Genomic DNA, 14049 nt, shown 5'->3' on the forward strand with positions numbered 1-14049 from the left:
TGTAGTTCAGTGAGCACCAGGGTGATGTTTGAATGGGATTTGTTGTGAATAAGGAAACTGGAAGAGGTTTGGAAGACTTCAAGTTTACAGAAGGCAGGATGTGAGAGATTAGGCAGGAGTTCAGTGGAATAGTCAAGTCTAGAGGCACCAAAGGCATCAATGAGAGTTATAGCAGCAGATGAACTGAGGTGGGGTGATGTCATGTAATGTGGAAATTGTCTTAGTGATGGTCCAGATCTGTGACTGGAAATCCATCTACGGTCAAAAATTACATTAAGAGTGCAAGCAGTCTGCTTTAGTTTCAGACCATTGCCAGGGAGAAAGATGGAGTCAGTAGTTGGGGAATTGAGTTGGGAATGGGGGCCATGGACAATGGATAACGTAAAGGAAAAAGGTGGAAATAATCAGCAAGTCAGGCAGTGTCTCTGGAGTGGTACAGAGTAGCATTTCAGACCAATAATCTTTCATCATAGCTCTTTTGTAGCAAAGACAATGGCTTCAGTTTCTAAATATTTAAAAAAGAGGAAACTTCTGCTCCTCCAGTATTGGATGGTGCTTTCAAAGGACAAAGAACAAAAACAGCCCGGGAAACAGACCCTTCGGCCCAACGAGCCCGCGCCACCATTTTAATATTACCAGTCCCCCGTCCACCCATGACCCCTATCTATTGTTTTTATGGCAATCCACATTGAGGGAAACTAATTTAGGGACAATTTATTTCTTCCAATCAGCCTAATAGCACATCTTTGGGGTGTGGGAGGAAACCGGAGCACCCGGAGAAAACCCACGCAAGCACGGGGAGAATGCACAAACTCCCACAGACACTGGCCCAAATCCATGTGTCTGCACAGTGATAGTCACTGAGCTGTCATGTTGCCCAGCATCTGGTCCAGTTTGAGCACACACTAACGACGTGAAGCACTAGGCCAATCTCGAACATTCAAGAGCAGCCCCAAGTACGACCCATCACGTGTATGCCCCTCGTTGGACAACAAGGCGGACCGACTTAAAACCTGTGAATTAAAAGAGAAAAAACATTATTATCATCCCATATCTTATGATATCTCCTGGGGCCAGCACGTAGATGAGAAGTAGGATAGATCTTTGGAGAACACCTGAGGTAACACTGTGGGATCAGGAAGATGATTCATTGGCTACGATTATTAATGAAAATGGAACCAGCTGAATGCAGTCCCATCTGGTTGGAAAACAATGGAGGAAGACTGTGTGGTCAAAGGCTGCAGACAGGTCAATAAGAACAGAGAGGGAAAGTTTCTCTTTGTAGTACCTTAACTTTGGTAATTTTTGTACTTTGAATTTTGCCAATTCAGGTTCTGCCCATGTCAAACATGGAGTGCTGGAAAAGTTGGACATGGATTTAGAAAGGATGAAAATGTTCAAGGACTTGAGAAGAAAGGGAAGTTGGGGATTGAGCAGTAGCTTGTAAGGATGGTGGGCTCAAGGGCTGATTGAGAAGGATAATAATGGTAGCTTTAAAGGAGAGAGGGACACCAATTAGAAAGAAAGAACTGTTAACACTACCAAGCTCATTTCTGAACCTTGAGGGAAGTTGGGTGGTCAGCAGTTTACTGATGGACAAGATGAACTTAGAGACAGCAGAAGGGGAAATAGCAGAAAAACACGAGAAAGATGAGAGTTCAGGGCCAAAGCAAGGGGTTAGCATTAGAAGAAGTCTGGCCAAGTGGGCTAATGGAAGAGACTGAAACGACAGAGGCAGCAAGTCTCAATCTTACTGGCAAAGAATTTTTTGTACTTATAGTTAGGAGGTAAGAGTGGGGGAGATAGGGGAGAGGCGTTTAAGATGGTTTGCAGTAAAGGACAGAACCAGGAGTTATCTTTGCATTCCAGGACAATACTGGAAAGTGAAGAGTTTCAGCAGATGAGAATCAGACCCAGTGCTTTATGGTCCAGTCAGTTATGGTAATTAAAAGCTAAACCATCTGTTGTACCTTTTCAAGTCTGAGTTCCTCAGATTTAAGGCAGCAGAGATAAGGGGAGCATTCATATTGAGAGTGTAATAATGCATCAAAGGTGGAGGTAATTAAACCAATAGCAACAAACATTGTGATGAACAGAGGTCCAAAGGCTAGGTTCTTGGGATTTTGAAAATGCAGTCTGAAGTGAATTTGGGAGAACTCTTTCCAGGAACAGATATAGGAGGAGATAGGTTTGGGGTGTGATAACAGGATGTGTGTGGAAAGTGATATAAGGAAGTGGTTGGTACAAGGAAGTGAATGATAGTAGTAGCAAGATCAGATGAGATGCAAAATAAAGGGTGGGGAGATTAAGTGGAGGAGTGCTTTAGGTAAGTTGAGGACGCAGTGAACTCAGAGGAAAAAAAGCATGATGAGTTGACATTCAGGTTAAAATCATCAAAGATGAAAAGCTGTGACCAAGGGAGGAGAGTTGTGAAGATATTTCAACGAGAACATTTTATGGTACTTGGGGGGGCAGTGGAGAACAATGATTTTAAATGTGAGGCGAGAGGTTGGAAAAAAATGAGATGCTCAAATGAAGACTAAAGTGCCAGAAGAGTGAGGAACAAGGTATGCTCTGGTGATAAGCACCACATCGTCATAGCAACATTCTCCACTTGGCAAATGGTTAAAGATATAGGCAGGTCAGGAGGGTTTAATTAAGGGGAAGGTGTCATCAACTCATAACCAAGTTTCTGTTAAGACCATGAGGTGGTGCAATCATTCCTAATAAGCACTGGATGGCAAGGTTTTGTTTGCAAGTAAACAGAAATTCTGGAGGGACTTGGGTAGAGAGGTATTGAGAGTATATCTGCTGGCTGAGTTCACAGTGTCAGCAATGAGAAAAGTGAGTTGGCTGTAAAGGAGATTGGCTGCCTGTTGACACACTAGTCACTAGGAAGTTCACAGAATCAGATGGGAAAATTGGGGTTGCAGCTTGTAATGAGCCACCATTAGCTCTTCAGAGGATGCTAAAGGAAGCAGAGAGGAAAACTGCAGACCTATTTAAGAGTGAATCAAGTTTGGGCTGGTGGCAAGAGAGCAAAAAGATCAAAGAGTTCTGGATGATGATCACCAAATAAAAACATTGCTCATGTAGCATTATCTTCATAATCAAAAGGCTAATTAATTATGAAATACTTTAGCAGTGAAGTACTTGTCCTACTCACCTTAAATTGTAGGTAATGGACTGGCGGTGGAGTGAGAACACTATTGAATGGAGCAAATCTATGCTCATATCGAACCTGTTCACTATCCAATTCAAATTTTGGCTTTCTCACCTTGCCATCCATATCAAAAGCTATCATAGTCTGTACCACACAAGAACAGGGAAAAATATATTTTAAGTGAGTATAATTTGACAGAAAGCAATTATTAAAATTCTGAATGAGCATAACCACCCTTTTAAGATTGCAGGAAAGCAATGAGTCAAATTATATTTGCATTAAATACAATTTTTTTTTGCAGAACCAGGTTTTTATACATTCTGGAAAGCAAAGAATCAAATTACATTTGTACAAAATGTAATAAATGTTTTTGTATATTAGATTTCCACTGGTATTGCTCAGTAAACAGGAGGGTAGAATTATTTAGAGCAGTAGGGTGTAAGACAGAGTGCACATTATCAGGGCCTTTGATTTATAGTGACTAAGTCAAATTTTCTTGACTCTGCAGTTCTTACCAGTGCATTACAGATTGACTCTGTACATTATTTACATGAAAACTTCAAATGAGTGGTCATGTTACCTATATATTTCAAATTATCTCACTTGTTCTTCTCCATTGTTCAGCTCAATGGACATGCCCTAACTCAGGTTTATCTAACTTTTACCACAGCCATTTGGAGACAAAGCATCTCCAGCTATCTTCCTGAATTGCATTGTTACCTCTGGGATCCATCCTTCACCCTTTCATCAGTTACATGTGGCACCTCTGGCAAATCACTTGCAGATAAACAAGTTTTGCTTCCAAATGCTCACTGACCAAACCCAGGTCTACCTTTCAAAGAGTGCATGACTCTGGCTGATGGAAGGCAGTTCAACTCTGCAGCCTTTGTGACCTCACAGAATGAGGGTGTCCTCTTGAAATGTGCTTCAAATGCTAATTCAAAAATAAATCATTTATGGGATGTGGGTGTCATGAACTTGACCAGTATTTATTGCCCATCCCTAGTTACCCTTAAGAAGGTAATGTTGAGCTGTCTTCTTGAACTGCTGCAACCCCTAGAGTGTAGGTATACCCACAATCCTGGAGGGTATTCCAGGATTTTAATCCAATGACAGTGAAAGAGCAGTGATATATTCCCAAATCAGGATAGTGAGTGACTTGAAGGGAACCCCAAGTGATGATATTCCCAGGTACCTGCTGCTCTTGTCCTTTTAGATGGCAGTGGTTGTGGGTTTGCAAGTGTTTGCAAGTGTTGGCCTAAGGAACCTTGGTGAGTTCCTGTAGTGCATCTTGTACAGGGTAGACACAGCTGCCACTATTTATCATTGGTGGAGTGATTGAATATTTGTAGAAGAGATGGCAATCAAGTGGGCTATTTTGTCCTGGATGGTGTCAAGCTTCTCGAGTGTTGTTGGAGCTGCACTGATCCAGCAAGTGGAGAGTATTCCATTGAACTCCTGGCTTCCTAAGGATGCCAACTGGCAGAACAATAACCTCACCATTCCTTGCTTAGGCAATTTTGTTGATTAAATCTCCAGAGCTAAACATCAGTGCCACTGATGGGAGCAAAGCCCTTATCTCTTTGGAACTCTCGGCTCCAAGCATTGAAATGAAAAGCTCAGACAAGCTTCAACACAACACAAACTGCACTGACGAGAATCTCAATGCAAGGACAGAGTGCACATTATCAGGGCCTTTGATTTATAGTGACTAAGTCAAATTTTCTTGACTCTGCAGTTCTTACCACTCACCCCATCAGTGACACGATGGGCCCATCTTTGAGATGCCCTGTCAGGATACAGATGCACGCGCTTCATTCTGGTATAGTTGAGAGGGGCCAATGTGGGGACGTAACTATAGTGTCAGAGGGGATCGGGTAAGGGATAACAGAGAGGCACTCACTAAGTGGGGAGCGCTTGGGTGGAAGTCCCAGAGGCATTGAGGGATTAGGGTCAGGGCTCTGTCAGGAATCTTCATAACTATGATATTTTCCTTGTTTCAATGCATGATTCTAGAGAATCATGGAACCTACTGAGTTGACTTTGTTCCTGATCGCAATAGAGCTGTAGTAGAAATGCCAATGTGCTGCTGCATGTGGACGGGACCAGCTGCAGATGAGAGGGAGGTTGGACCCATAGCTCTTGTGAGAGCAGCACCACAGATTCTAGAGCCTCGTAGGAGACATTATCGGCATTGGGTCTTCCTCCTCCCTGGTCCTGTTGCTTGTCCTGCACTGAATGTCCTCACTGTCCCTCTCATACTCTCTCATTATTAATGACCCCACTCTCCTCTCGCTGTTAATAGCCTTGCTGCCTCTCTCTCTCTGTTAATGGCCTCGCTGCTTCTCTCTCTGCGTTACTGGCATTGCCGCTCCTCTCCCTCTCCGTTAATGGCCTCGTTGCTCCTCTCTCGCTCTGTTAATGGCCTCGCTGCTCCTCTTGCACTCTCACGTTGTTAACTAAATGTTGTGCCCGCGTCACTTTCACATTCCAATGACCAGCATGGGGAGTGACAGCCCGCGGCTCTGGAGCTGAATGCTGTTCTATAACATCTTTTGTGTGGCTCCTTTTTAATGGCATTTACATAACCGATGTATAAAAACGCAAGAACATTTAGTATCAACATTTCTGCTCCTATAGGGCTATTTTACACTTGGGTTTTGAAACAGAAATCGAGCAGCATTTTTGAGAATTCATTCCTCTTTCACTATAGGTATTCTACCCACCCAGCACCTAAAGGAAGACTTTCTATGGTTCATGTCATGATTGTATTCATTAATCTAAGAACTGATACATATTTATAGCCATTTCCTAAGGAAATGTGCCATTACGATTCTCCAGGGAAAAAAACTGATAAAGCTGAAGGGAAATTTAAGATTTGTGTTGCATCAAGATACAACTTTGAAACAACAGTTATTTTTACCTATTCCTGGGATGTAGAAACCAGATTTTCGCCCAACCTATATATGAGATTGAAACTATATGAAATTCAGCAGTAACTGGAGTCATTCATACAAGCATCAGGGAGAAGTTAAAGCAAATGATTTTTCAGCATCAGGTAAATTCATAATGTTCCTTAAACTCTTAATAAACATTTTCTCCCCTTTAAGGTATGCTTATGCTTCATTCCATTTTTTTTAAATCTTGCAGTTCCCAATAGTTTTTTATTTTAAGCAATCTTTTTAATAAAATCTCTTTTCAGGTAAAAAGGTTGCCGAACTCTGATTCAGCCCAAGGAACTCAATTGTAGAGGCCGGGAACAGATCATATTTGCATATTGGATTGTCCTGTGAAATAATGTTTTTGGGTGGGGGGGAGGGGTGTTATGGAAGATATGGTAGCGGGCAGGAATGCGTTGGGGAAATATTTTCTTCTCTTTATGGTTGCAAGGTTATCCATTATCTCCTTTCCTATCTCTAGCTGAGAGATTCTTCTTGCTCTGTCGCATTGTAAAACTCATAGCTTCTCTGCCTTCACACAGCAAGTGACTGCTCTACTCTAAGTTAACAACATTTTTAAAAGCAAAAACATCCTTACCTTATACATTCCAGCACACATATTATGATAAGCCTGGCTCAAGGTGATCTCTTTGCTCAGAGGTCGAACTGTAAGAGAAAGAAAGTAATTTCCCCCCACCCCCAGGTTAGAAAAATGATTCAATTCTATAACATTTAAAAAAAGCCTTAAAATTATACATAAGAACATAAGAAATAGGAGCAGGAGTAGGCCATCTAGCCCTTTGAGCCTGCCCCGCCATTCAATAAGATCATGGCTGATCTGAAGTGGCTCAGTTCCACTTTCCCGCTTTCTCCCCATAACCCTTAATTCCCTTGCCTACCAAAAACCTATCTACCTGTGTCTTAAATAAATTTAGCGAGGCAGCCTCTACCACTTCAACGGGCAGAGAATTCCAGATTCACCACCCTTTGAGTGAAGAAGTTCCTCCTCAACTCCATTCTAAACTGCCCCCCCCCCTCCCCCCGCTCCTATCTTGAGGCTGTGCCATCTAGTCCTGCTGTCCTTTCTGAGCGGGAAGAATCTCTCTACCTCTACCCTATCCATCCCCTTCATTATCTTATACGTCTCTATAGGATCCCCCCTCATCCTTCTAAACTCCGAGTACAAACCCAGTCTATTCAGTCTCTCTTCATAGTCCAACCCGCTCATCTCCGGTATCAGCCTAGTGAACCTCCTCTGCACATAAGAATATGCTTATGCTTTTGAATTCACTTTAACACCTTTTCAGCAAGTACCTTTAAAATTTTATCCTGAAATGGCATTGGTTTCTGTGTTTGCTTTTGTTGATTCATGGGCAAGGCCAGCATTTATTACCCATTCCTAACGTCCTTTGAAAAAAATGGCACTGAGCCACCTTCTTGAACTGCTGCAGTCCATCTGGTGTGGGCACATCCACAATGCTATTAGAAAGGGGTAGGACTCCCAATAGACAAAAGATACTACTGTTAAGGACCAGCTTACAATGGCATTAAACCATTGATGTACCATTCCAATTGTGAGGCACAATTGCAGAGGGAGAGAACTGGATTTTGCATTCAATGAAGAAAAGCTGCATGTATTTTGTATTTCTTCACGGGATGTTGGTATCACTGGTGAGACCAGCATTTATTGACAATCCCTAATTGCCCTTGAGGAAGTGGTATGTTGTCTTCTTGAACGATTGCTGTCCATGTATTGTGGACACACAATGCGGTTAGGAAGGGAGTTCCAGGATTTCGACCCAATGACAGTGAAGGAACAGCGATATAGTTCCGAGTCAGCGTGGTGTGTAGTTTGAAGGAAGCTTGCAGGTGGTCACGTTCCCATGCATCTGCTGCCTTGCCCTTCGATGTGCTGGAGGTCATAGGTTTGGAAGTGCTGTCGAAGGAATCTTGGTGAGTTGCTGCAGTGCATTTTGTGAATAGTATACCTTGCTGCCACTATGCACCAAGGTACACAGGTGCAAGGTGGGGCAAGCAGCTGCTGATGGTGGTGAATAGGGTGTGAACCAAGCATGCTGCTTTGTCCCGAATTGTGCTGAGCTTCTTGAGCGTTGTTGGAGCTGCACTCATCCAGGTAAGTGGAGAACATTCCATTGCACTTTGACTTGCGCCTTATAAATGGTGGACAGGCTTTAGGGAATTAGGACGTTAGCTATTCTCTGGAGAATTCAAAGCCTCTAATGTATTCTTGTAGCCACAATATTTATATGGCTGGTCCAGTTCAGTTACTGGTCAATGGCAATCCCCAGGATATTGGTAGTGGAAGATTCAGTGATGGTAATGCAAGTGAATGTCAAGGGGAGATGATTAGATTCTGTTTTGACAGATAATGTCATTGTCTGGCATTTGTGAGATGTGAATGTTGCTGGCCGTTTATCAGCTCAAACCCGAATGTTGTCCAGGTCTTGTTACACGTAGGTACAGACTGCATCAGTCTATGAATCATGTTGAACATTGTGCAATCATCAGCAAACATTCCCACTTCTGACCGTACAATGGAGGGAAGATCATTGATAAAACAGCTGAAAATGGTTTAGCCTAGAACACTAGACTGATGAAGTTCTGCAGTGATGTCCCAAGATTGAGATGATTAACCTTCGACAAAACTATTTTCCTTTGTGCTAGAAATTACATTAGCCTGTGGAGAGTTTTCCATCTTATTCCCATTGACTTCAGTTTTGCTCCAGATTCTTGATGCCACATTTGGCCTTGATGTCAAGGGCAGTCATTCAAATCTCACCTCTTGAATTCAGTTCTTTTGTCCATGTTTGAACCAAGGCTGTTAGGAGGTCAGGAACAGTGGCCCTGGTCATCTATGTGCGGATCCACAAGAGATACGTGAGATCCTAAATGAATATTTCTCATCAGTATTTACTGTTCAGAAAAGCATGAATGTTAGGGAACTTGGGGGAATAAATAGTGATGTCTTGAGGAGTGTACATATAATAGAGGAGATGGTGCTGGAAGTCTTAAAGCGCATCAAGGTAGATAAATCCCTGGGACCTGATGAAGAGTATCTCAGGACATTGTGGGAGGCTAGGGGGGAAATTGCAGGTCCCCTAGCAGAGATATTTGAATCATTACTGTCACAGGTGAGATGCCTGAAGATTGGACATTAGCAAATGTTGTGCCTTTGTTCAGAAAGGGTTGCAGGGAAAAGCCTGGAGTTTCACACCTGTGGTGGGTAAGTTGTTGGAAATATTTTGACAGACAGGATCTACAGCATTTCGAGATGCAAGGACTGATTAGGGAAGTCAGCATGGCTTTGAGAGTGGAAAATCATGTCTCACAAATTTGATTGAATTTTTTGAAGGGATAACCAAGAAGGTAGATGAGGGCAGTGCAGTTGATGTTGTCTACATGGACTTTAGCAAGGCCTTTGACAAGATATTGCATGGTAGGTTGTTTCATAAAGTTAAATCTCTACCAGAGTGAGGTAGCTAAACGGATACAAAATTGGCTTGATGACAGAAGATAGAGGGTGATTTTAGAGGGTTGTTTTTCAAACTGGAGACCTGTGACCAGCGATGTGCCTCAGGGATCAGTGCTGGGTCCACTGTCATTGGTCATTTATATTAATGATTTGGATGAGAATATAGGAAGCATGGTTAGTAAGTTTGCAGATGGCACTAAGATTGGTGGCATAGTAGACAGTGAAGAAAATTATCTAGGATTGCAACAGGATCTTGATCAATTGGGCCAGTGGGCTGACAAATGCCAGATGGAGTTTAATTTAGATAAATGCTAGGTGATGCATTTTGGTAGACTGAACCAGGGCAGGACTTACTCAATTAATGGTACAGCGTAGGGGAGAGATACAGAACAAAGAGATCTAGGGGTACAGGTTCATTGCTCCTTGAAAGTGGAGTCACAGGTGAACAGACTGATGAGGAAGGCATTCAGCATGTTTGGTTTCATTGGTCATCACACTGAATACAGGAGTTGGGATGTGTTGTTGAAGTTGTACAAGACATTGGTAAGGCCACACTTAGAATAGTGTGTACAGTTCTAGTCACCCTATTACAGAAAGGATATTATTAAACTAGAAAGAGTGCAGAACAGATTTATTAGGACACTATCAGGACTTGATAGTTTGAGTTATAAGGAGAGGCTGGATAGACTGGGACTCCTTTCTCTGGAACATAGAAGGCTGAGAGATGATCTTATAGAGGTCTATAAAATAACGAGGGGCATAGATCAGCTAGATAGTCAATATCTTTTCCCAAAGGTCGGAGAGTCTAAAACCAGAGGGCATAGGTTTAAGATCAAGAGGGGAGAGATATAAAAGGGTCCAGAGGGACAATTTTGTCACACAGAGGGTGGTGAGTGTCTGGAACAAGCTGCCAGAGATAGTAGTAGAGGCAGGTACAGTTTTGTCTTTTAAAAAATACTTAGACAATTACATGGGTAAAATGGCTATAGAGGAATATGGGCCAAATGAAGGCAATTGGTACTAGTTTCGGGGTTTAATAAAAAAGGGTGGCATGGACAAGTTGGGCCAGAGGGCCTGTTTCCATGCTAAAACCTCTATAATGGGGCCCAAATTGAACATCAATGAACCGGTTATTATGGAACTGTTGATGATACTTTCCATCACTTAACTGATGATTGAGGGAAGGCTGATAGGGGTGATGATGTGTTGGATTTGTCCTGCTTGTTATGGACAGGACATACCAGGGCAATTTTCCATATTGCTACGTAAATGCCAGAATTGTAGCAGTATTAGAACAGCTTGGCAAGGGGCGCAGCTGGTACTGAATCACAAGTTTTCAGTACTATTGTCGGAATGTTGTCAGGGCCCATTGCCTTTGCAGTATTCAGTTACTTCAGCTATTTCTTGCTATCATTTAGGGTGAATCAAATTGGCTGAAGTCTGTCATTCGTGATGCTAGGCACCTCAGGAGGAGGCTGAGGTGGATCATCGAGTTGACATGTCAGGCTGAAGATGGTTGCAAATGCTTCAGCCTTATATTTTGCACAGAAGTGCTGTATTCCCACATGAGTAAGCATGGGGATATTTGTTGAGCCTTCTCCTCCAGTTAGCCGTTTACATGACCACCACTATTCACGAATAAATGTGGCAGGACTGCAGAGCTTAGATTTGATCCACTGGCTGTCAGATCACTTAGCCCTGTCCATTGCATGGTGTTTCTGCTGTTTGGTATGCAAGGAGTCTTGTGTTGTAGCGTCCCTAGACTGACAGCTTTTTGTTTAAAGTATGCCTGGTGCTGCTCCTGGCATGTCCGCTTCCACTCTTCTTTGAACCAGGGTTGATCCTCCAGCTTGATGTTAATGGTAGAGTGGAGACAAATGCTGGATCATGGGGTTACAAGTTGTGATTGTATACAATTGCACTGTGCCAATGGCCACAGCAACATGTTTACATGTTCTTTCTGTCTACAAGGAACAGTGCCCTTTGCATTAATACATGTAACTTCCAACACACGCAAACGTTTCAGCTAAACAAAATATGTGACGGCCATTCATTGATTCAATTCTCAGGGCAATGCTTGACCAGAGTTAAGCTGCCCAGTTTAAATTTGAAACAGTGCTTGGCAGTTAACTATCAGTTACCATCAAATGGACCATTCTCCATAGCAATGCCTCTACCAGAGTTCACCTGCTAACTAATCTGCTCTCCTTTGTCATGCAGTGTAAAGTTGTTGCTTCCTTTGGATTTGTATTCTTGTGATTATCTTCGTAACTGCAAGGTGAAAAGCTTCGACAAATAACGATTCTTTTTTCAGCAATTCATTTCAAGTAGTTTGCCGTAGTGGTTTAAGATAGAAGCTAAGATCGAATTAATAATGGTGAATGCAGACAATATTGCCATCATTACTATTGCAAAATCCAGGGCAGAGTTTCTTTTAGGAGTACCTACCTTTCTTTTTCTTTTTTGTCTTTTTGCTGCTGCGCCCTTTCTGTTGTTCCTCTACAATCCGCTCCTCTGCCATTTGAGAGGAGTCAGCACGGCTCAGTGTTGATATTAGCCAAGCATACAGGAATTCCGACAGATACCTGTGGAGCAGTGTACATTAACATGTATCTTTAATCTATAAAATAAAGCATGCTATCACAGTACCTTCTAGTTACTCTGGTACTTGTAAGAACCATACAAACCAACAAGTGATTTTCACAGAATACACCCTGTGGGATGGTTAACAGTATTGATGTAAAATACAAATTGTATTCAATGAGCTGAAATAATTTTGAATTTTAAACTAGTTTGTCAGGTCTGTATAATTATTACTTGGCACAATCAAATAAGATGAAAAAATAAAACAAGAACATATGATAAAACAGCACAAAGTCTATTGGAGTAGGTTTTGCCTAAAACTGAAAAATATATTTGAACTTTAATGTTTTTACTCACCAATGCAAAGGTCACTATAGATTGTGGAAAGGTTATGAAGAAATGATAGGGAATTTATTTTTATATGGTATTATTAATTTTGCTCAATTTGAAAGTATATAACCAGTTATTTCAGGGAATTATGACAGGGTCCATGACATGTCAGTCAGCAGATTATTCTCCATAAATTATAAAACCCAGGTATTTATTTCAAACTAAACTGTGCAGAAATGGTCTATTGTTACATGAAACAAAATAAAGAGTGAAGAGTCTTGCTCATGAATGATTGTAGATTCCTACCATTTCTTCATAACCTTTCCACAATCTGTAGTGAACTTTGCCTTGGTAAGTAAAAACTTTAAAGTTCAAATGTATCTATCAGTTTTAGGCAAAATCTACTCCAATAGACTTTGTGCTGTTTTATCAATGATTGTAGAAGGGATTGCAATGAACATACCAATTTTGAATATTTCAAAAGTTTAAAATTAAAGGCAACTATTGGCATACAGATAGTGTGACATTACTCTCCTTTCTCTCTTCTCCAAACATTTTCAAAATATATAAGTTTTTTCCCTCAAAAAATTTGAACAATGCCTTCATTAAATCTTGATATCTTATAATATTGGTTATGGTAATTCAAAAAGGCAAGATTTATTTTCTTTTGCTTTTCTTTCCGCCCTCAGTTTTATTACCATGCACTGTAAAAGAATAGGCTAGGAGTGGAGTGGAGTAATACAAGAGTGGGAGTAAAATAGTGCAGTCTAAGACACCTGGAGCACGCACTCTTTCTGACCAAGTCTGAACTGGACAATGATGGAAAAATAAAGTGACTTCTCAGGACAAATGTTCATATGGGGTTAGTATATTGTTAATCTTTTGATTTAGAACATAGAACATTACAGCGCAGTACAGGCCCTTCAGCCCTTGATGTTGCACTGACCAGTGGAACCAATCTAATGACCCTCTAACCTAAACTATTCCAATGTTATCCATATGCCTATCCACTGACCATTTGAATGCCTTTAAAGTCGGCGAGTCCACAACTGCTGCAGGCTGGGCATTCCACGACCTTACTACCCTCTGAGTAAAGAGCCTACCTCTGACATCCATCCTATAATTACCACCCCTTAATTTAAAGCTATGTCCCCTTGTGTTAGCCATCACCATCTGAGGAAAAAGGCTCTCACTGTCCACCCTATCCAATCCTTTGATCATCTTGTGTGCCTCAATCAGGTCACCTTGTAACCTTCTCTCCAATGAAAATAACCTCAAGTCCCTCAGCCTTTCCTCATAAGACCTTCCCACCATACCAGGCAACATCCTGGTAAACCTCCTCTGCACCCTTTCCAACGCCTCCACGTCTTTCTTATAATGCGGCGACCAGAACTGTACGCAATACTCCAAGTGCAGCCGTACCAGAGTTTTGTCCAGTTGTAACATGACCTCACGGCTCCGAAATTCAATCCCCCTACCAATAAAACTAACACACCATACGCCTTCTTAACAACCTTATCAACCTGGGTGCCAACTTTCAG

The 14049-nt window shown here is 41.8% G+C and overlaps 1 protein-coding gene across 1 annotated transcript in view; it reads right to left on the minus strand.

Moving 5' to 3' along the window:
• Window positions 1-14049, minus strand: part of naa35 (N-alpha-acetyltransferase 35, NatC auxiliary subunit) — an 88585-nt gene that overhangs the window by 6289 nt on the left and 68247 nt on the right. Inside the window, exons 18-20 of the mRNA XM_080188825.1 lie at window positions 12044-12180; window positions 6701-6768; window positions 3167-3307 (exon numbers count right to left, since the gene is read on the minus strand). Of these exons, the coding sequence (XP_080044951.1) occupies window positions 3167-3307; window positions 6701-6768; window positions 12044-12180 (346 nt within the window). The remainder of the gene's footprint in view (window positions 1-3166; window positions 3308-6700; window positions 6769-12043; window positions 12181-14049) is intronic.

Source organism: Carcharhinus amblyrhynchos, chromosome 5 (genome assembly GCF_965287045.1).
Source record: "Carcharhinus amblyrhynchos chromosome 5, sCarAmb.v2.hapA, whole genome shotgun sequence".
Lineage (NCBI taxonomy): Eukaryota > Metazoa > Chordata > Chondrichthyes > Carcharhiniformes > Carcharhinidae > Carcharhinus > Carcharhinus amblyrhynchos.